This window comes from Oryctolagus cuniculus, chromosome 9 (genome assembly GCF_964237555.1).
Source record: "Oryctolagus cuniculus chromosome 9, mOryCun1.1, whole genome shotgun sequence".
Classification (NCBI taxonomy): domain Eukaryota; kingdom Metazoa; phylum Chordata; class Mammalia; order Lagomorpha; family Leporidae; genus Oryctolagus; species Oryctolagus cuniculus.
The window spans coordinates 131,288,709-131,311,475 of NC_091440.1; the positions used below are offsets into that span (position 1 = coordinate 131,288,709).

Consider the following 22,767-nt stretch of genomic DNA (forward strand, 5'->3'; position numbering starts at 1 on the left):
GCTCCTCATCGCACTGGGCCCGCACCGGGTTCTCACCCAGGGTGAGACCCTTGCCAGATGGAGCTGTGTGCGCGTGCTACTTAGCACCAGGAGGTAAGTAACCCTCTTCTCGTTCTAAGTGACCCAGTCTAGGGCATTGCTGTGGCCGGAGAAAACAGACTAAGGCTGTGACTTGACTTCTTCTGAATCGATTATCCTGTTTTCATAAAGGAGTGCTTTTTGATCAGGGGTTTTTGAGGATAGAATAAAATCATGTATTCAGAGTATCTGGCACATAGTGTGTTATCCAATAAAGAAAAATGCAGAAAGAGAATATGAAATCTGCTAGCTCCACTCAACTTTGCTAATACATAATATCTTTTTATTAATTTCCCTGTTTAACATTCAGAAATCAAATGTATCAATGCAAATATATGTGCTCTTCCACTGTGCAGAACTTGCTGTCCCAGGGTCATTTACAAAGCATGATTCTAGATACTGACGTGGTGCCACGCTAATGTTTTTAACGGTTGGGTTTTCTTTCCCAGCCTGGAGGATTTTCTGCTTTTCCTTCACTGGCCACAGGAGCACCAGAGAGGCTGTGTCCATTCATTTTTCCAAGTTGATGGCACACCTGGGGCCAGGCACTGCAGCAGGTGCTGGGGGGCCACTGGGAGCTAGACAAGCTCCTTGCCCTCACCCTGCATATTCTCGTGGGAGAAGCGACGGGAAGCAAGGGAAGTGCTCTTCTTCCAGCAGGGACCCGGGGAGGAATATGAAGCAAGACGCAGTGAAAACCTGTGGAGGTGGGAGTGATTCTGTGGAGTCGGCAGGCCTGAGGAGAGGGTTTTGAGCTGAGGCTAAATGGCGAGAAGGACCAGGGCACTGAGTGCAGGTGAGGCAGCGTGCGTGCCGTGCGGGGTCCCTGCAGTGGACATGAGCTGGCTTCCCCAGCTCCTGATACGCTGTGTGCGAGCGGTCACTCGGCCGCTGACTGAACCCCCCTGTACAAGACCGTGTCAGAGTCTTCAAATTTCCAACATGTCCTTCCCAAAGTGTTCTGTACTTAAAAGTCCCCTGAGAAGTTTCTCAGGAATAGCAGGGTACCTGCCCAGACTAACAGAGAAAGGAATTGCACAGCGAAAAATTTGAGGTCCTTGCCCCTAAGGGAGTCTTCAGGTTCATGGAAAATACATGGTATGAAAAGGGCGAGTAGAGATTTCGGCGTTGTTTACACCCAAGCACACCTAGCTTTTCCACTGTCCATCTTCGAAGCTCTGTGGTGGCAGGGTCGTGACCCAGTGCGTCGGGGGTCTGCGTGTGTCGCAGCTCCCGGGGGTTTCAGTGCTGCGTGTGAGAAGTGTTCGCAGAGTTCCTGCTCTCCGCCGCGTGTCCGGTGGCTTCAGTGAGAATCTGTTTGCTGAGGGTGAGCCCTGGGTTCCTGGTAGCGTCCGAGAACTCGCTCTGTGTGCTGGCTACCCGAACGCAGTGTCTGCAGACTCTGGGAAAACCGACCGCAGATCCGAGGGAAGACAGCCTGAGTCTGTCCTGTTGCCTACTCGGTTTCTCACCAAACAGTGTAGACGGAATTGCAGTCTCTGTAATAGTACCGCACTATTAATGTTTCAGTATAGGCAATTCGTGATGGGTCAGTACCACTGTTTCTGTTTGGGAAGGACTTACAAGATAAGTTTTTTTTTTTTTTTTTTTTTTTGACAGGCAGAGTGGACAGTGAGAGAGAGAGAGACAGAGAGAAAGGTCTTCCTTTGCCGTTGGTTCACCCTCCAATGGCTGCCGCGGCCAGTGCGCTGCGGCCAGCGCACTGCACTGATCCGATGGCAGGAGCCAGGTACTTCTCCTGGTCTCCCATGGGGCGCAGGGCCCAAGTACTTGGGCCATCCTCCACTGCACTCCCTGGCCACAGCAGAGAGCTGGCCTGGAAGAGGGGCAACTGGGACAGAATCCGGCGCCCCGACCGGGACTAGAACTGGGTGTGCCGGTGCCGCAAGGCAGAGGATTAGCCTAGTGAGCCGCGGCACCGGCCTACAAGATAACTCTTTAACACTGGAAGATTTCAGGTAGGCTTCTGAGATTCTTCTGGAACTACTGTTTCTCGTCTGAGGTCGCACAGGCAGACACAGGCAGGAAGTCCTGTTGGTCTGGAGAGTGTGGGAAGGCTGTGCCCTTGCTATTGAAAACGATGCTCCTGGCAGAGGTGGAGACGGGGAGCGGGCGCGGGGCACAGGCCAGTTGGCCGGACCAGCTCGGTCTGTTCCCACTCAGCAGAGGAGCTGTGCGGGGCCTGCGTGCACCTGGCCCAGGGGTTGTTCCCTGCTGTGACCACGGTGAGCTTAGCAGCACCACGGACAGCACTCGGATGGTGAGGCTGAGAACTGTGTTTCAGGCCTATCCCAGGTGCCACCGTCCCATGTGCTTTATATGATTCAGCTAGCAACACGTTGTGTGTGAGGGCAACAACTTACTATTTACTTTTCTTTCTTTTTTTTTTTTTAAAGAATAGACATTATTTGATTAATTGGTCCTGGGGTGTTTCCTCCTTTTTTAAATTGGCCAATATGAAGCCAGGAGATTCCTTCGGGTCTCCCATATGGGTGCAGGGGTCCAAGCACTCGGGCTATTTTCTGCTGCTTTCCCAGGCCACAGCAGAGAGCTGGATAGGAAGTGGAGCAGCCAGGACGTGAACCAGTGTCCTCACGCTGGCACTGCAGGTGGCAGCTTCACCCGCTGCGCTACAGCACTTTCCCTCAGTTTACTATTAATAAGAGGCATTAAGTGGAAAAGCTGGGATTCATATTGAGACGATGTGAGCCGATCTGGTCTTTTAAAACAGTGTGCTATACTGCCTTCCACGCAGAGCCCCGGATTCCCGCGTGCCCAGGCCATGGCTGCTACAGTGCAGGTGAGAACGAGGTATCCTTTTCTGTACACCCCTCGTTAGATGGCACCAGTTCCCTCACATCTCTCTCTGCCTGGGTCAGACAGGGCGACCTGCCGAGAGAGGACCTGGAGGAGGACTGTGGGAGGGGTCACTGCAGAGGAAGGCTCTGGGCCCAGTCCTGCTCTCTCTGCCTGGGTCAGACAGGGCGACCTGCCGAGAGAGGACCTGGAGGAAGACTGTGGGAGGGGTCACCGCGAGGAAGGCTCTGGGCCCCGTCCTGCTCTCTCTGCCTGGGTCAGACAGGGCCACCTGCCGAGAGAGGACCTGGAGGAGGACTGTGGGAGGAGTCACTGCAGAGGAAGGCTCTGGGCCCCGTCCTGCTCTCTCTGCCTGGGTCAGACAGAGCGACCTGCCGAGAGAGGACCTGGAGGAGGATTGTGGGAGGGGTCACTGCAGAGGAAGCTCTGGGCCCCGTCCTGCTCTCTCTGCCTGGGTCAGACAGAGCGACCTGCCGAGAGAGGACCTGGAGGAGGACTGTGGGAGGGGTCACTGCAGAGGAAGGCTCTGGGCCCCGTCCTGCTCTCTCTGCCTGGGTCAGACAGGGCGACCTGCCGAGAGAGGACCTGGAGGAGGACTGTGGGAGGGGTCACTGCAGAGGAAGCTCTGGGCCCTGTCCTGGAGAGTAAGCCCTGCTGCACTCCTTCAGCTGTTCTCGAGCTAAGTGTACAAACCCAGTGAGAGGCGACTGCTCACTGCACTGGACTGGAGAGTTACTCGACGATGCCTTTTTTTTTCCATTTGTGTTTATTTTTACTTTATTTGCATGGCAGAGAGACAGAGCTCCTACCTGTGGGTTTACTCCTCCAATGCCTGCAGCAGCCAGGGCGAGCCAGGCTTCACTGCGATCCCAGGATTCATTCTGTCTCCCATGTGTGGAGGGACCCACATCCCTGAGCCATCACGTGTGCAGTAGCAGGAAGCTGGAGCTGGAACTTGAAACCAGGTGCTCTGACCCGCGATGTGGGCGTGTCCAGCATTGTCCTCACCACTCTACCAGACGTCTGACCCCAAATGAGATTCTGCTGACTGCTGATGAAGGCCTGTGCTGTTCAGGTGAGTAGACAAATCTTGTGTAGTCCACGGGATTTTTAAGGGTCATTTTCAGTGGAGGATTTTGGCCTGCGCCACTGACACTCAAGTGCTTGGTTGGACGCCGCCCCCCTTGTCAGTGTTTGCCTAGGGCAGTCTGCTGTCCCCCGAGGGGCTCCTGGGCCATTTCTGCAGTGGAGCCAGCAAGGCCCACGCCTAACCACGCGGCCAAGTCCATCAGGTGCGACTTGGCTTTATCAGTGCTCTGGCAGGGGCGGGATGGCGAAGCAGAACCCGAGGTGCCCAAAGGAACCGTCCACTGGTCAGCCAGCCAGTAGCTCGTCTGCATTTGCAGTCCACCCAGCACGAGAAATCTCTGGACAGCCCAGAGCCCTGCACGATGCCTCCAGGGTTCCTAAGCGCGACATTGCAGAGTTCCAGAGGTACTACTCAGAATCGTCCTTAGAACCAGCGAGTGCGGATATCGTGAGAGCAGGGCTGCACTAGTCAGCAGCGTGGACTGTGCACGTCTTTATCCATATGATGTGTATGGATGTAGTATCTAATACCCCAGGAAGAGACCCAGAGACAGGAAAGTGCCAGGGAGATCAGTGAGTACTCAATTATTTTAGCATTTATTTTATTATTTTCATATACAGTTCTGTCACTCACACGTTGCTTTAAAAAAAGATTTAAATTTTATGTAAAGATTGAACTTCAATAAAATAACTTAAAAAACATATACATATATATCACTAAATCTCCATAAAATATACGGTACTTTTGATACAGCGTATGCTACGGTGACTTCGATGGCAATGGTCCACGGTCAGAGTTTGTAAGAGCTATTCCATACATCGTGTGTGGGAACACATGTACTGAATTTGCCAGGACACGTGAAGAACATACTATAGAACGTGCACTCACAAACTAAAATATGCTGTTTGAAATACATATATTTTTAAAGCATAGAACTGTTTGGATTTAATCTAGATGTACACTAGAGCTTCTCACCAGGAATCGGAACAATTTATTACAACTAAAAGATAGGATAGCATCAAGTCCAAGTCCAGGTGCTGCCAGGAATCGGTCTGCACAAGTAGCATACGGACGTCTACTTGGGCTACATCTTCTTTAGCTTATGAGGGAGATGGAATGATACGGAAAGGACTAAGATTTTACAGCTTTACAAAATACTGGTCTTTAACTTAAGGTGCTGGTTAGCTGCATGGTCCATCTCCTTTTCTCATTTATACGAGGAAATTAAACACATGAACAACCGTCTAAAGCAGAGTTCGGAACATCACTGGTAGATGACTGTAGTGAACAAGTGACTCGCGGACAGGAGACTGCCTTTGATGTAAAGATTCACAGGTATGACACTGTTGTATGCTCACAAGCCCATGAGAAGAGGAGAACTCTGAGTACTTCTGAGCGTAGCACTCTTACAGAACACCTGTCTGGTGATCACTGGCACATAGGAATTCCATTCTGTAAAGGGACAACATCCCGGCAGGGGTTGGCAGCAGTTTGCTGTTTGGCATTATAAAATGATTGCTATTTCTGAGGACAGCAGCAGTGTTGCTCACCCTGAAGAACTGAATGTTCTGACAATTTACACAATGTTGCAACAGGACCCCCCCCCCCCCCCCAATCAACTTAACTCTGCCCTAAGTGAGGCTGAGAGAGGGACAGAAAGGGACAGGCACAGGACACAGAGGGAACGCAGGGAGCGATTCTGAGCCCCTCGGAGACAGCAGCTACTGTACCCATGCTCCAACAGAGTTCACTCCACAGCATACAGGACGAATGCTCAAACCCTAGCCTGGTATGTCACGAAGCTCTTCTGTTCCTAGTTAGTGCAACGGTCAGAATTTGGCAATGGAAATAATGACAGTGGAATAAAATCGGCTGTTAGGTACTAGTATAATTTGATATACTATAACTTGAAATATGGTAAAATTTTTTTTTTGCTAATAAAATCTACATCAGTGAAAGAAAATCAAAATAATCTTCCAATTCTCCACTGCATCACAGTATTAATAAGCTATATGCATGTCAATAAATTCTGAGAATTTCCTAAATAGCACATAGATAGTGTTTCTGAAACATAACCCACCCCACCCAGACCTTGGGTTTCACTTTTACTTTGCTATATATAATCAAGAAGTTCAGTTATAAATCTATGCTTTCCCTGATGATCCCTGCCATGTGTAACAGACACTGAACTCATAATAAAAACTTATAAGTGCCTTGTTTTAAGTGATTTCCCATTTTAGAGTAAATAACCTAAAATAACATTTAGATTCCTATGTACTAAAGTCTGGTTCACTGATAGATTATGCAGAAGCATTCAGTAGCATTCTCAAGGAACCGACTATTGCTTATGGCTGGGAACAGACTCTCAAATGGAAACGCTACCTTTTATTTATTATTTAGGTCTTTTACCTCACATTAAACTACTTCTGTTTAGGGTGCTGACCAAAGTGCGGCCGTCTACAGTGTCAGCAGTGTTCACATCAAGCTACACCTTTCTCAAGTGCCGCAGAACAGCCGCCCCGCCGAGCCTCGGCAGGAACGGGGGCCTGCCCCCGCGTCCTGCTGGGACACAGTGCGCCTCTGGCAAGGCGGCAGCTCACAGCCGAGGCCTGGCACCTGGTCACACCACGCCCTGTATAAACTGTCTCACTGCAGGTAAGATGTGTGCTGGTATTTCCAGCAGGATGGTTTGCTAGCGGCAGCCAAAGATGCCGAGAACTTAAGAAGGTGTGCAATATAAAAAAACCTGAAAAATTTGATATTTTATATACTATAAATGTTCACCAAATCCAAAAATAATACCCTAATTATATAAGATTCTTTTTCAAGTAATTATTTGTTTTTAAAAAGTTATAAATAATTCTTTTACTGTGCCCCTCTCTCTATGGAGTATTATCTTTTTCACTATATAAATAACAAATAGTGCTTTACAGAGTGGTGGAGGAGAATGGGGACGAGAACTGTGGCCGATTTTCTCTGTTCTCCGCATTTACGAGGACAGAGTTGCAAGCATTGTTTGCTTAGGTCAGGGAGAACAGGCCGTGTTTGGTTGCTCCCTTGATAAAGCTCTGTGCATCAGCCCAGCTGAGGATAGGAGTATAGTTAAGGCTAGAGATACAGTAAGATAAGAATTGAGGCAATCATTTGGATAAATCAGAAAAATAAATTTTTAAAGACAGCACTTAATTGTTCTAAGTACTTTTCTCCTCATTGCACTGTGATTGTACCACACAATAGCTTAGTTTCCATTTTGTTTTACCTGTATAAGATAGTACACAGATAAAAAGTTCCATATTATGGGATAAGAAATAATAATTTTTTTTGTAATGAATCACATCTGCTTGTCTGGGGGAAAAATGGTAATATCCCCTTAGAAGCAACCGTCACAGCACCTAATTCAAGGGGGAAACACCCTAAATGACCGGGTTTTTAATTCCATGGGATTACCAGGCGAGGAAACCTTGTCTTTTAGTTCAGAGGTTAGGGCACTAACGCGACTGCTGCAGTGCCTCTGGGGGCCTGAGGGTGAGCCTCCTTGCCGTGTTCTCAGCTTGCTAACCGGGACAGGAACATGCCACACGTGAACAGGCTGCCAGAAATGCTCTGAGTCCAGAGGCACCGCCTCTTCCCTCCGAGGGAGGACCTTGTAGCGCTCAGAGCCGCGTTCAGACGCCGCCGCGCAGCGATGCCTCCCAGCAGGCGCCGGTGCCTGCCACACAGTTCTTAGAGACGCAGAAATCAAGAATTCACTGATGGGTGCAGGGAATGCAAGGAACATCCTGCTGAAATGCAGAACACACACAGTTCTTACAGACGTGTCCTGTATTACAACAGTTAATGTAGAACACTGGGAAATCGCAATTTTTACGCAAGTAAGGGAAAAAAATCCAAACCAAGCATGAGGAAACAGAGATAAGTGTCTCTCTCTCTCTCTCTCTGGCAAATTCTCAGGGTAAAAGGAAAAAAGTGTGCAAAATAAAAACTAGGCTATGTTCGTAAGTTACCAAAAAAAAAAAAAAAAAAAAAGGACAGGACAGTTGAGAACTGAAACCCCTTAGGGAGAGTATAGACAGAGGAAGAAAGCCCCAACCCCTTAGGGAGAGTGTAGACTGAGGAAGAAAGCCCCACTCTGGTACTCAGACATCAGAAACAGGGTCATTTCTGATGCAACTCCCTTCCTGTGTTTGCTTCAGAGATTCACTCTGACTGAACGGGGACGCAGCCAACGGAAGGCACGGCGAGCAGGGCTCCAGACGGCGGGGGAAGGCAGGACTCTGCCGGGGAACCAAGGCCGGCCCGACGCTGCCGGGTGCGTGTGCGGGTGACTGACCCATCAGGGACCCCCCTGTCCTTCCTTCCTTCCTTCCTGGCAAGTGTGTGCTTGTCGCTGACGGAGAAACTCCTGCGAGACCTGCTGTGCGCCCTGTTCCCGAGCTCCATGCGCAGTCCACCCCTGCACCGAGGGGGCCCCGGTACCAGGACTGGGAACCAGAGCCGTGGGGGCCCTCTCTGCACCTGTCGCTCCCAGGGAGCACTGCCCCTCGGGAACAGTGTGTGTGTGTGTGTACAACGCCACGCGGCCGTCGCCGCCACTTCCTCACTGACACACATCTGTCACCTGGCCAGGCTCGCACTGGGTCTGTGGCCACTGAGAAGTGTGTGGTCGTGGGGGCAGACAGGTGGTACCGCACTGAAGCCAGTGGGTACGGTGTTCATTCTGGGCTAAGGGAAGCAAGTGCAGGGATCTGAGCAACAACTGTTAGGCAGAAATCTCGGTGGGTTTTTTGTTTTTACGTATCTCGTGGGGAAAAGAAACGATGTCACCGTGGTCGTGTCTTCCGCCTACATCAAGTACTCTAGAACCCGAAGCCACTCAGCACTAGGCCGGAAAGAACCAGGTCAGAGGCGGGGTGGCGAGGTCACCACTGCTGCTCTCCGCACGTCAGCGTTTCCGTAGCCGCTGAGCGCTACTCCACGTCCGAGGCGTCGTTGTCAGAAAGGTGGTAGTTGCTGCCCTTCACCCGGATGTACTCGATGTAGCGCCCCTCGTCGGAGTCGGCCGCGCCGCACGTGCACAGCCTGCTGTCAAACAGGGATTCGATCTCCTCCAGCTTCTTGCCCTTGGTCTCGGGCAGACAGCCGTAGACAAACGCCAGGCCCAGGGCGGCCAGGCTGGCGTAGAGGAAGAAGGCGCCTGCAAGGGGAACAGCACACACGGAGTCAGGGGCTGCGAGACCGCACGGGGCTGACGTGCTCCCTGAGTCACTCGGCATCACGCCCAGGAATGGACCAAAAAAACCAAATAGCACAGCCTGGCGATTCCAGTCCCGTGAGGCCCCGGTCAGGTGCCCCCTCGGGAAGAGGGAGAGGACGGGCTGTGTCCACGCGTGGGCTCCGCAGCCTGCCCCCTGCGCACTGGCGCAGAGTCCTCCAGTTCTGTGCGTGTCTCGTCTCCTAGGTCACGCATCTTTCTTTCTTACTCACCTTGGGTTTCCAGGCCCACGCACAACGGCACCTCCGTGGAATCAACCTCCGTGGAGGACGAGGCGACCGCCTCCTTCCAGTCTCTCAGCCAGAAGTCTGGGAGTCGTCCCTGGCCTTTCTCGTGTCACAGCCAACATCCCCGTGTTAGGACATCCTGTCGGCTGCACCCCCACGGTGACGCCTTCCCCCTGTGCCCTCGGCTCTCTCCTGGCAACCCCATTGCCCCATCCTCCTCCACGGCACCATCCTCGAGGTGCAGGAAGGGCTGCCGGGTGGTTCTCTCTGCCTATTTCCCAGGCTGCCTTCCTTTAAAATCCAAGAGCCGGTGGAGAACCGCTAAATGAGGCAGGGGAGGGCAGATCTGCATCTTAGAGACAAGAGACTGTCCCCGCGGGAGAGGGGACGTCATTCAGGGTCCGGCACTGGGAAGCTGCGGGTGAGCCGCTGCCTCTGCCGGTGTGGGTGTCCTGCGCAGGTGCCCTTCAGAGCCGGCTCCCTGCGAGCCCTAGAACGGAGGAGATTTGGACCGCTGACTGGGTGGGGTTGGGGGGGTGACTGACAGGACAGTGCTGGGTGGATGCGGACACTCTGCCAGAAACGGACAGAGGCAGGATGGTGACCAAGGTGATCCAGACGGAGCCAGGCTGCCACACCACAACACCATGACCGGAAGTCCAGCCTGGCCTCTCGGAACATGATCTTGGATCTTGCATTACTGGTCATGGCTTGGCAACACCGGCATAATGAAAACCGAGAAACGCCTGGTAAAAGCAGATGGGTTAGGAAGGTTCTTAAGGGGAGGGCCGTACGGATGCCCGCTTGTGCCCAGACGCCCAAAGTCAAGGAAATTCTATAGAAATGGAAGACTTCCATAAAAACGTGAGCAATGGAAACCAGGCCGAAGTCAGAACTGCCTGCCAAGCGTGGGGGCCCGGACAGGCTCCACGCCACTGGCAACGGCGCTGAAACTCACGTGCTCAGTTCTCTGCCCTGCAGTGGAAGGTCCTCCACGGTCTGTTCCATAGCACAGAGACTCCCTCCGTGTACTTGGGGCTCGAGTAAGATGCCTTCTCCAGAATCAAGTTCTGCATTACTGTCTGCAATGTTGGTGCCGTTTCAGCAGTGGACTTAGCGGATGCGGGTACTGGGCAGGCAGGATAAGCAGCACGGGTTCGCAAGCATCCGGACGCTGAGATCTCAGGAAGCAACTACACAGGAGGAAGGCGGGGCCAGCACTGTGGTGCGGCAGGGAAAACTGCCGCCTGCGATGCCGACATCCCACGTGGGCCCTGCTTTGTGTCCCGGCTGCTGCACTTCCGACCAGCTCCCTGCTAACGGCCTGGAAAAAGCAGCAGATGGGCCAAGGGAGACCCGTACTGAGCTCTTGGCTCAGGGCTGGCCCAGCTCTGGCCATTGTGGCTTTCAGGGGGAGTCAACCAGCAGATAGGGAGAGACGCAGAGATTTTCTCTCTGACACTGAAATAAATACGCAATTTTTTTTTTTTAAGGAAGCGAACAAGAACCTTTCTCAAGAGGCACACGTGCTTAAAAGGAATGTAACACACAGGTTGTGCAAATTGGTAACCCGTAGATTGAAATGTCAGAAACATGGCACGCTCTCAGCGGACCTGAGTCATTCTCCCCCGCGGGCGAGTGCTGGGCGCACTCGTGAGAAAGGCCACACAGAGCTGACGGCTGCGCGCCAGCGTCCATGTGGGGGGCCCACCAGGCCCTGCCTGTGTTTCGGCCACTGACGCAGGCTTCTCTGGCACAAGGAATGCCAGAACAAGGAATGCTGGCATCAGAACCGTGCCCAGGTGGACTGGCGCTATCTGGTCCGTGATTTCCCCCACAAAGTCCTTTCAAGATGTTTGTATGTATTTAGGTCTTTAAGCATTTTCAAGAATCAGCAAAGACGAGGAAATATTTCCTTTGTTCACATGCATCATGTCATGAAGAAAAGTTCATGAACTGATGTAAAAACTCCAACTGCCAGACGGATAGAGCTGAATACTCAATACACGTCCAGTTCCAAAGGGAGTGCGTTACTTCTGCAAGACAGTGAGTGCCCCTAAATGCTAAGCAGCAGCTGAGAGGGAGGTTCACAGAGAACGGTGTGCCGGCTAAAGACATGAATGAAAAACGGGCCCAAACTGAGCGGGTTCACGAGAGAGGGCCCATGGTGCTCACCGTGTGTGCTCGCGCTCAGCGTTCAGCTACAACCACGTGAGAGGGAGCCACAGCCAACAGGCCCACGTGCTACTCGGGACAGCACGATGCCCTGGAAGGAACTGGAGTGGCGGGGGACACAGTGCAGTCGGGCCCCGCGGTGGGCTGCTGGTGTGGTTGTGGGGGGGCCCGGCCGCCTGCCCACCTGTCCCTGCAGGGAGGAGTGGGTAGTGGCCGGGCCTCGGTGCTCAGTGCTCAGTGCTCCACAGCACGCGGGCCTCCCCGGGCGCCCCAGCACCGCCTGTGAAGTCGCGCGGGCGACAGGTCACACTCCTCCAGCATCCAGAGGCCTTTGCGCTTTAGCAAAAATGGATTCGAGGCGGCTTCCCAATGCAGCCACGCCCCACACTGTCTCCCAGCCAGGTGTGCTCCACACGCTGGGGTCGCCTTTGGTTTGGAAGTGGGATGTGCTGGGCCGCGCCCCCTGCCCCCTCCAGCCTGTTCCCTTACTGCTGTCTCTGTTAAGCTGTGAGCTCTGCGGACAAGATCGCAGCTGGGAAAGCAGCCGAGTGATGCCTGGGTGAGGAGAGCGGCTGGGTGGCAGCGCTGAGGGACCAGACACTGTTCCCGGGGCGAGAATGCCTCCTCTCTCCCAGTGACACTGGCAAGGCCTCTGGGAAATACAAATATTTGTGTGTGTGCAGCTTTGTAACGGCAAAAAAAAAAAAAAAAAAAATACCTGCGGTCTGTCGATCACAAACAGTACCTAAAAACACAGTAGGACAAGTAAGAACGAGATGGAAGAAGTCTCTCACCGTAGTAGGTCAGGTACTCCGCCGTGTGCAGGAAAGTCAGAGAGACCAGGACGTTGAAAATCCAGTTTATTCCTGAGGAACAGGCGTTTCCTGTGCTTCTCGCCCAAAGCGGGTATATTTCAGAGTTCACGGTCCAAGGCATCGGTCCCATTCCTGAGAAGCAGAACATTTAACTTGGGTGACACAGCATGTACGGCATCTGAAAAATGGTAGCTCGCGTCCTCGCAGAAGGGACGTGGAACAGTAAGAACGAGCCCTGCTTACCAGGGGCGAAGAACACAAGGTACAAGATGAGGCCCAGGAGGGCAGTCCAGGAGTACGGGGTGGGGCAGAAATTGTAAGCCCAGAACACCTCTTCCGTTTTGAATCTGGTTTCATTTTCACACCTGAAAAATAAAGCCGCACACGTGTGAGCTTGGTGCTCCGGGGCACAGGCGCAGGCATCCTGTGTGGTCTTGGTGGATGGCTAGGGAAGTGCCTCCATGTCTTGAAAAAGGATCCAGAATGTTTTCCTCAAAACCGTAAGAAACATCCAGTATTAGATACGCGAGGGCACACAGAGCCCCCTGCAGCCAGGTACAGCAGTGGCACAAAACAATACTCTGCTTCCTGCCCAGTTCATGCAAATCGGGATTTCTGGCTGGGCTCTGTCGCTGCTGTGGGGGAGGACCTCCGAGTGGTGGGCGTGTCCTGCATCTGCAGCGGGGACCAACCTCAGACTGCTGAACCCCACTGTTCCCATCTGTAAAATGGGGCTACTATGCTACCGATTAGGAGGGCCACCTGTGAAGGGGCCGCCAGGGGAGAGGGGAGCACACAGGACAGAGACCAACACTGACATCTGGGTCCAAACCTCTCTCCCTCCCCCCGCACCTGCTTCCCTTCCGTCACTCCCAGAAGGCCCTGCTGCCTGGCTACACAGGAAAGCCAGGGATCCTATGGTTCAGACGGACTCCCCGGTGAACTCCTGTTCTTCCTCTTGATGACCGTGAAGGCAGCGCCAGCCTCGGCCACAGAATGGTCACTGCTCCGCCTCCACCCGCCCTGGGCCTCGACACGCCAGCCCTCTTCCAGTCCTTGATGACTCAGGCGCCTGCTCAGCCCTCCTCCCCAGCCCCTCGTGCCTTGCCACGTTCACTGCTTCCTTCTGGCCCACCCAAGAATACCATGGCCTTGTGCCTCCTTGTTTCGTCTCTGCAAGGACACGGCACTTCCCCCCTGCTGGGTTTGCAAACCTCACCCAGGGCTTTCCTTTCCTGGTCATTGTGCCACATCCCAAACCACAATCTTGGGAGAATCTTCTTTTAGGAATGTATGGGGAAGGCAGACAGACAGAGATCTCTGGCCCCCTGGTCCACTTGTGGAGCCTGGAGGGGGGGTAGTACTAGCACGGTCACTTCCTCATCTGTGAAATGCAAGGATGTCACAGGTGGATGGGGACACTCAGTGTCCGCACAGGGCCCTGCACCTGCGCCCTGAGCACGGAGCCCAGCCTGTCACTCTCCTGGTGTCACTCGCGCCAGGTCTGCTGTAGGTGCCCCCACGTTCCCTGTGTCTCAGCGGCTTCCAGCCCTGGCCCAGCCTCAGTGTTTCAGTGTCTTCCTACCACTTCTGCACATCCCTGCAATCTCAAGTCCAAGTGGGGCACGGCGGCTGAGACCGTGAGCGCTGGCCCCGGCTCCCGCGGTGCAGACCCAGGCTGGGTCGCCCCTAGCAGGGAGCGTGGATGTGACCCAGGTACTGTGCTCATCTCACATCCACCTCAGAGAGGTCCTGGAGGCTCAGGCGCAGGCCAAGAATTCCACCCGGGACAGGCGGGAAGTCTTCCTGTCTGGACGCTTGCTTGAAGCGTACTCTTCCTCTCTATCGCCGCCACCAGAGCTCCTACCGCATACGTGGGCCTCACTCTCTACACCTGCCTTCGAGGCCGGCTCCCAGCCGCCCCAGGGGATCGCTGTTGCTGGGCCTCTCGCCCTGAGTGTGCACGTGACCTGTGACACAAACAGGGTGCAGGCGACAGGAAGTGGGACTGAACGCTGAAGGCTCTCTCCTGCTGGGCAGCAGAAGCCTCCAGGGTGCTAGAAGACTGGGGCGGGGTACAGAGGAACTGGAGGCCACGGCAGCCCAAAGCCAGCAAGACGTGGAAGTCCTGGGAGTGAGACAAAACAGAGTCCAGTCGTGCACATGGGCTGGACCCTCGCGAGCTGCAAAGAGGGCCCCAGTGCACAGAAGCCGCGACGTCATACCCGTGTGCAGCGGCAGGAAACGCACGGCCCCCGACTCGCCTCCCCACTCCCGGATCCGACTCCTCAGCCGGCTCCCCGGCCTCGGCCGGCTGCTGCTGCAGCCTCCTGCGCTCAGAGCATGCGGTCTGTCTCCCCCGCTGCTCACAACGCAGGGCTGCAGCCGTCTAGGCACAGCCCCCTCCCCCAGCCACACCGGACCACGGGGTTTCTGAGCACACCTCCAGCAGAGCCGGCGTGTTCCGCAGCCGATTCCCGCACTCATGGCCGACTCACTCCCGCTATCTGTCGTCAGCACTGCCCCGGCCCTCAGGGCCCCCACGATGCCCTCCCCCCCATCCATGTCTTTGTCTCTTCACCACACAGCGCCCTGGGCCATCCTCTCTCAGCGGCTCCTCCTGCCGCTGCCCGGGGGCCCAGCCCAGGCAGCGCCACAGGTGGCACAGCAGGTAAGCTACGTGGTTTGCATCTCCAATGACCAGCTGTGCATCTCTGGGAAAGTTTCCTACCCTCTCTGTTAAAACAGGTGTTACAGGGGGCTACAACGATTAAATGTACATGTCTGCCAAAAGGAAAGTCATTTTTTTGTTTGCTTTTTAACTTTTATCTATTTGAAAGGCAGAATGTTAGAGGAAGAGGGGAAGGCAGATTGACAGACATTTTCCATCTCTGGTTCACTCTGAAAATGATCACAACTGAGGCTGTGCCGGGCGGAAGCCAGGAGCCTGAAACTAAACCTGAGCCTCCCACGGGGGAGAGAGGGGTTCAAGCACCTGGGCTGGCATCTGATGCCGCCCCACGTGCACCAGCAGGGAGCGGGACTGGGGCCGAGCAGCGGGACCTTGAACTGCTGCCTGCATATAGGATGCCGGTGCTGTGCCACAACGCTGGCCCCTCCAAGTCCCCAGTCCATCACAGCGCTCGGTGGGCACAGAGGCCGGCTGTGTGGTTCACCAGGCCCTCTCCTTTGCCTCTGAGTAGAACACTGCACCAGAAATGCCCAGCCAGTGACCCTGCATCTCCACCGCCCACCACCGAGACCATCTGGAACGAGGACCATCTCGGAACAAGGAAGGCGGCAGGCGTCTAGCACAGGATCAACCACAAGTTCAAGTCTCAGCTTCACTCCCACTGACAGCTTCTTGCTCAGTGGCTCAGAGTAGCTGGGACCTCATCACCCACAGGGGCGACACAGATGTGACCACGGCCTGGCCAGCTCCCACATGCTGGGCACTTGGGGAGTGAACCCATGACCAGGCAGAAAGGAAAAACACAGGCAGGCAGGTTCCCGAGGGAGGGATGCCTGTAAATACGTAAAATTCACTGAAACTTATTTCCGCTCTGATCCCAGTTCTCTGCGTAGCATCCTGTGTGCAAGGCGCAGATGCCACCTGCGTGGTCACCTCTACTGGTTTCAGGGCGGCCTTGGGGCGCTGGCCCAGCCAAGTCACACCCGCAGGCAACACACGAGCAGCGCACCACCACGTCCCACTTCCGCGAGGCACCAGGCTTCCCTTGCAGACACGACTGCCACCACCTTCTCCTGGCTCCCCGGGTACACTCCCGGCACAGCCGACCTCAGCCACACCTCCCCGTGCAAAGCCAGATGCGACCCCCGCCCGGGGGCCACCGTGGGGGCTGCCAACGTGCGTCTCCGGAGGCATTGCTAACCACCTCCTTGCACCAGCAGGCTGGGCCGGAGGCTGCTGCAAGCAGGGAAGCCACAGCGCCCCCTGGTGGCGCACCTGGACAGCGCGGCTCTGGATCGGCTCCGTCTGCCTCTCAGTGGGCAGCGAGACCCTCGCCACAGTCCACCCTAAGTGAAACACTCTCAGCTCCCTACACAAGCGCTGAGCTTTCTGTATCACCCCTTTAGTCACCAGGATGAGATTATTTAGCCATGTCACATGACATATGGGAGAGGGAGAAAGACACAAACTATTGGCAAAGCAAACCTCCAAGCTTTACCTATCCAGCTATGGCACATCATCCCTGTCCTCAAGGTGCCTACTGTAGTGTCTTGAGTTTTGGAGATGGCTGGTGAGGCTTACTATGGTCTGGGGGAGGCACCTGTCACCCCCTCCACCCTGCTTCGGGCCACAGCGCTTGTGTAGGGAGCTGAGAGTGTTTTACTTAGCAGACGGAGCCGCCCTGTCCAGGTGCGCCACCAGGGGGCGCTGTGGCTTCCCTGCTTGCAGTAGCCTCCAGCCCAGCCTGCTGGTGCAAGGAGATGGCCAGGCCGTCACCCACAACACATGGCGTCCCTAGGGGCTGACACCCCCTCTTCTGTATGGGATTGGTGACACACTCGGGGTGGCTTTTCTCATAGCTCCCTGTACAGCTTTATCATGACCCTTCCAGGAGCCGAGAACTCAAACATGAACCTGTTCTCTCAACACGGACAGCAGTGACGAAGCTCAGTCCACGGCCCTGACTCCTCCCAGCCCCCCAACGGGCTGGCAGGTGCTCAGGAGGCTGCGGTGGAAGGTGGTACAGCTCTTCCTTTTGGAATCATCCTGTTCAGAACACGCCTCCTTCCGGTTCCCATCAGGAACCAGCACCACGAGGGACTCTGGGTGGCGGGAGGAAACCAGACCGAAGCAGGCAGAGGCAGGGAGACATCCAAGGGGAATCAGACTGGGACAACACGGCCACTCAGGCCCGAGGGGCTCTCCAGCCACGAGAAACCACGTGGGTTTCATTCGATGAGGGCGCCCAGTGTGGAATCCCGGCTTCTGCAGCACAGGGGACACGGCTACCACAGTCCCCATTGTACAGATCATGCAAGCCAGGGCCTGGGAGGCTCAACAACTCGCCCAGAGCTCAGCGCCCTGCCTGGGGACCATGCAGCCGGGGGCGGCAGGCGGGCACAGAGCTCCAGTGTGGGGGGCCAGGAGACGGGGGCCGGCTCGAGCACATCCTCCCACTTTCCAGTTCTCCCAAAGGCCCTGGGTCCGAGCCCCTGGCCAGCTGGCTTTCCTGGGCCCGGAGGTTTTCCAAATGCTCTCCTCCCTCTTTATCAAGGCTTTTACCCACATCCGGACGCTCGGCGAGGTGGTGCTGCGGGCCCCTGCTCTGCAGTCAGCCATCTGCTCTGAGGGTCTACGCGACGCCCAAGGGCTGGCAGGACATTCAGGCTTGTCTGTCACATAGAGGAGCAGAGAACTGAGCGCAGTGAGCTCAGGAGAGCCTTTTCTGGGTGACCACTGATTGAATGGTAAGATGCTAATACTTGGCCGTTGCTGCGGCTCACTAGGCTAATCCTCCGCCTGCAGCGCCGGCACAGCGGGTTCTAGTCCCAGTCGGGGCGCCGGATTCTGTCCCGGTTGCCCCTCTTCCAGGTCAGCTCTCTGCTGTGGCCAGGGAGTGCAGTGGAGGATGGCCCAGGTCCTTGGGCCCTGCACCCCATGGGAGACCAGGAGAAGCACCTGGCTCCTGCCATCGGATCAGTGCGGTGCGCCGGCCGCAGTGTGCCAGCCGCGGCGGCCATTGGAGGGTGAACCAACGGCAAAGGAAGACCTTTCTCTCTGTCTCCCTCTCTCACTGTCCACTCTGCCTGTCAAAAAAAAAAAAAAAAAAAGATGCTAATACTTGCATAACAACCACTGAGGGGCTGAAAACTGCATTTCAAAGCTAAATAACACAACAGTCAGTGGAACGAATGACGCAGGTCATCGCAGGTGGCACAGGATGAGAGCCGCACCTTGCCTGCCGTGACGGGGCGCTGGGCTGACACCTTCCCTTCCCGGACGAGCCTTCTCCACCTGGAAGGGCTCCCACTCGCGCCCGAGGTCTCTCTCTCCCTGGCTTATCTGGAGACTTCTAAGACCCTTGGCAAGATGGGAACTCCCAGGAGGACCCCAGACCTGTCACCTTGCTTTCCTTGCCCAGGCACCCCAGGCAAGCAGTTAGCATGCTGCACACAGCCCAAACGCTGGATGCACGCATGTCAAGTACAACAACAGAAAATGTGGATCACTTCCCACTCAGTTCCCACTAAGCCGGTCTTTGGCTCCCGGACACCAATTTCTCCCCTGCATTGCAAGTACCAGAGAGGACAGAGGTGCATCTCCTGTCCACAGGCCTTCGATCCTGCGAAATCTAGGTCTGCTGCATTGAAATAGTGACTCCCAGTGGCCGTATGAGGACAGACGCGGTTCTTCGGAACTGGGAGATCCGTGCGGATCGTCCCAAGAGTTGAGAATTCCAGGCTACACCAGGGCTCTGATTTTATCTCTTTCTGCAGCAAGTCAGCCCCTGGGACCCCGCCTGCTCTGTCCGCAGCTGCAGGGAACTGAACGCAAGCTGGTTTACGGCTGTGGGCAGGCTTGATGCAAACGGACATGCACTGAGGTTGGGGGCCTCTGCAGCCCGGTCTACAGCTGCCTTCCAGCACGGGTGAGTTCCTGACCGCTTCATGAAGCCGCGGCCCCAAGAGAAACGCCCTTGATGGGACTGACGGAGCCTGCTGGGAGCCTCAGCACACACCACCCCATGTGTCCCTGTCGATGCAGTTGAGTTTTGCTGTAATTCAAGACAGGAGCAGCAGCATTCCGATGTTGCACAGGCGACGAATCCGTTTTAGTGCAGCGACTTCCCGAGGGTGACATGGCTGGTCTGCAACCCTCCTCTCCGCGCAAGCTCCCACCAGCTCAGGCGCACACGGAACCTCTCTTTCCAGAGATGTCTTGCTTTCTAGGGAATCCGAGTGGAAAAAGAGGCAGGCATGGGCACTCCTAACTCCCCTCCAACGAAGCTTTCTCCCAATGCCAGCAGCCACAGCGGTCTCCAACAGAGTGGAAAACACGCGTGGAAGTGGGCAGCCCCCGGGCAGCGCTGTGCCTCAGTGTGCTGTGCCTCTGGCTCCGTGTAAGCCCTGACTAGCAGGAGCCGGCGCCCCCGGGAACACACTGCGTGAGCACAGCCGTGCAGGCTGTTGAGAGGACCTGCTCGGGACCACGGCGTGCATGACGGCCACGGACGCGGTCACGGCAGGAAGCAATGAGAAAAGCACACAGCTCCAGAAGCTGCTCTGGGATGCAACGGCAGAAGGGGCGTCTCGGCCGCTCTCTTACAAGGAAGCCGTGCCACCAGGCGCCGATGTAAGTGCTCCATGAACAACGAGGAGACGGAAAGCCGTTCTCGTGCAACTATGCCCTGCAAAGCAGTCCCCGGGACCTGGCCTGCAGTCTCTGGAGGACACACCCGCTCCACAGCTCAAGTGCCGTCCCGGCAGCTGCCCTTCTTCTCACTTCCGGATTTCTACGCACACTCCTGCAACCCCTCACCGCTGCTCTGCCGTGAAACTAAGCCGCCAGCAGGATGAGACCTGAGTCCTCCCCAACCAAAGACGGCTTCCCCCACCCCCCATGTGGACGGATGACTCATCTCCCAGGTCCATCAACATCCACCCCACCCTCCCTTCTCATCGGATCCTGGCCCTGGAGCATGATGAGCCAGGGCACACGATGGGCACGTGGCAGTCCCCACCTACCCCCCCCCCATTCTGTGGTTTCCCGCTTGGGAGTGGGGGGGCTTCTCCAGCCCCCGCAGCACCTGGTTCCCAGGTGCAGTCCAGTCGCGTGCACGGTGGGGCTCAATAAATATTTGCTCAGTGAATGACAACTTTTTGCCATTTGCCAAGTGGGACAGAGAATCACTGCCTCATGGTTCTAGGGTTTCCAAAGGATTTGAATTAGTGATGTGTTTTTGTACCCCACTCTTGGCAGGACTCTTATTTTGTTAGTTCAGAGCAAATCATTGAACATTACGTACATTTGACGTTCAAGTTATCATCCTTTCAATACACGTATCGTCTCACTGAAGACATCTGTTGTATTCTAGGTATAAGAATAAAAATCAGGATAGGTGAATTTAAATATTAATTCTTTGTATCATGTAAAAAGAATTTACTGTAAGTGCCAATTAAAATTATTAGATACATAGCGAGAAAAGAAACTGGTGGGTGAGAGGAGGAGTTTGTGGATTTCCCAGCACACACACAGGCTCCTGAGCACTCAACACAGAGGAGCCATCAGTGCACACCAGCGGTGGGTGGGCTTCCAGGGGTCCCGCCACATGCTGCAGGCTGTCTGAGCACCGCCTCCTGTGTCTGTACTGTGGGGAGCAACCCGGACTGGACTGAGTTACTGGAATTAAGACTTATTCTATGCATCTGCTCTCCCACAATATGGCGCTGGGAGAGAAGAAAACAGCTTCTACACAGCTGCCTCCAGTTCAACCAATAAACTGTAGGACTTGCTCCTGATTGGAGGAGAGCAGCGTACTCGGCGTGTGGGCAGCCGAGTTGGGATTGGCGGAGGAGGACTATAAAGGAGGAGAGAGACGGCATGCACCGGGAACATCTAAGGGGAACATCTGAAGGAACACCTGTGCAGCCCCCGAGAGAGCCGGCCGGCGGTGTGCCGCTCCCCTGCGGAAGTGGGGAAAGTGGCCAGGGGGAACCGCCCTTCCACGGAGGTGGAAGGGACAGTAGCCAACCCGGGAAGAACCAGAAGCAAACCCGGGGAGGGCCGAGCAGAGGAAAGAACAGCGCAGGGTCTTGTGTCGTTCCTCCACGAAGAGGGGGAGCGACATAATGGTGCCGTGACTCGGATAGGAAACCCAGGACGGATAGGAAACCCTCGGATAGCAAACTTAGGAGGGAAGAAACGGGAAGAACTGGGAAAATACCGGAGAGAGAGACTAGCAAACAGCCTAGGGAAAAGCCGGACGAAAAAGGTGCCGGAAGAAGCTATTGAAAGCCTAGGCATAGACTCGGATACGGACTACGGGGGGAAGCTGGGAGAAATCTCTAAGGTCGAAAGCGAAAGTGAAAGCTAGAACAAACAGACTCCGATGCGGACTGTGGGGAGAGGCCAGGAGAAATGAGGGAGGAATATTGTTGGAGGAAAGCTTGAGGAAACATACCGGGTAGAGAAAAATGTTAGGGAAATTGAAGCCGCGGGGGGCAGGCCAAGGCGGAGACGAAAGCCACTTTGGGATTCTCAAGTTAGCCCGGGAATAGGGGGCGAAAAGTTGAAACCAGAAGCGGAAACGTAAGCCAGATTGGGATCCGTCTGATTAGCCCGGGGAGCAAAGGACGGGAAGCCAAATCGTGGGGCAGAGACGTGAGCTGGGTTGAATTCGCCAGGTTAGCCCGGGGAACTTAGATTGAATGCTAGTGGCGGAGACGTAAGCTACGCTGTGTGACTCGCGGAGGCTGCCGTGCGCAGAGAGAGCGTGCGGGGCACAAGTAGATAGGGAACGCGGGGCTAGTGCGAGACCGCGGAGTGTGCGCGCAAAGCCGAGCCGCGCAGATAAGAGAAGCGGGTTGAAGCGGCTTAGCCGGAAAGCCGCCGAGAAGCAGCCTCGGGGCGGGCGCCGGGAAGCCGCGGGGATAAGAGAAACAGAAGTTTAGAAGTAAAATGAGAGCGGGAAGCCGCGGGGATAAGAGAAACAGAAGTTTAGAAGTAAAATGAGAGAAATAGGAATGTTGGCAGACAGAAGTAAAATGGGAGAAATAGGAATGCCCGGAGATAGAGAAATAGAGAAATAGAAAGGCCTCCCCACAGTACTGCAATGAGAAGGCCTGGATTCGGTCTGCCTGATTAAGGCGGTAAGCACCAGCAGGCGGCTCGACCAGAGTATGAGCCGCAGGTCACCGAACACAGGCACGCATCAGCGCCTAAAAACCTCCTCACAACATGGCCAAGAGAGGACCCGGATTCGGTTTGCCTGATTGATAGGACTTGTAAGAACCTGTGGCAACTCTAGCAAGTAGAGCAGAGTGTGTGCCACGGGACACCGAAGACAGGCGCGTATCAACGCCAAAAAATAAAAAGAAAGGGGGATCTGTGGGGAGCAACCCGGACTGGACTGAGTTACTGGAATTAAGACTTATTCTATGCATCTGCTCTCCCACAATATGGCGCTGGGAGAGAAGAAAACAGCTTCTACACAGCTGCCTCCAGTTCAACCAATAAACTGTAGGACTTGCTCCTGATTGGAGGAGAGCAGTGTACTCGGCGTGTGGGTAGCAGAGTTGGGA

General features: G+C 55.0%; 1 protein-coding gene across 3 annotated transcripts in view; it reads right to left on the minus strand.

The window, feature by feature from the left end:
* Positions 1-4,583: 4,583 nt before the first annotated feature.
* SLC2A13 (solute carrier family 2 member 13) overlaps positions 4,584-22,767 on the minus strand; it is a 342,499-nt gene continuing 324,315 nt past the window's right edge. For 2 of the 3 annotated variants that reach the window (XM_070049659.1, XM_051850398.2), the window contains 3 exons: positions 12,739-12,860; positions 12,475-12,627; positions 4,584-9,200 (listed from right to left, as the gene is read on the minus strand). In XM_070049659.1, coding sequence (XP_069905760.1) covers positions 8,974-9,200; positions 12,475-12,627; positions 12,739-12,860 — 502 coding nt within the window. In that variant the 3' untranslated portion in view covers positions 4,584-8,973. The other variant, XM_051850399.2, reaches the window with a different exon arrangement.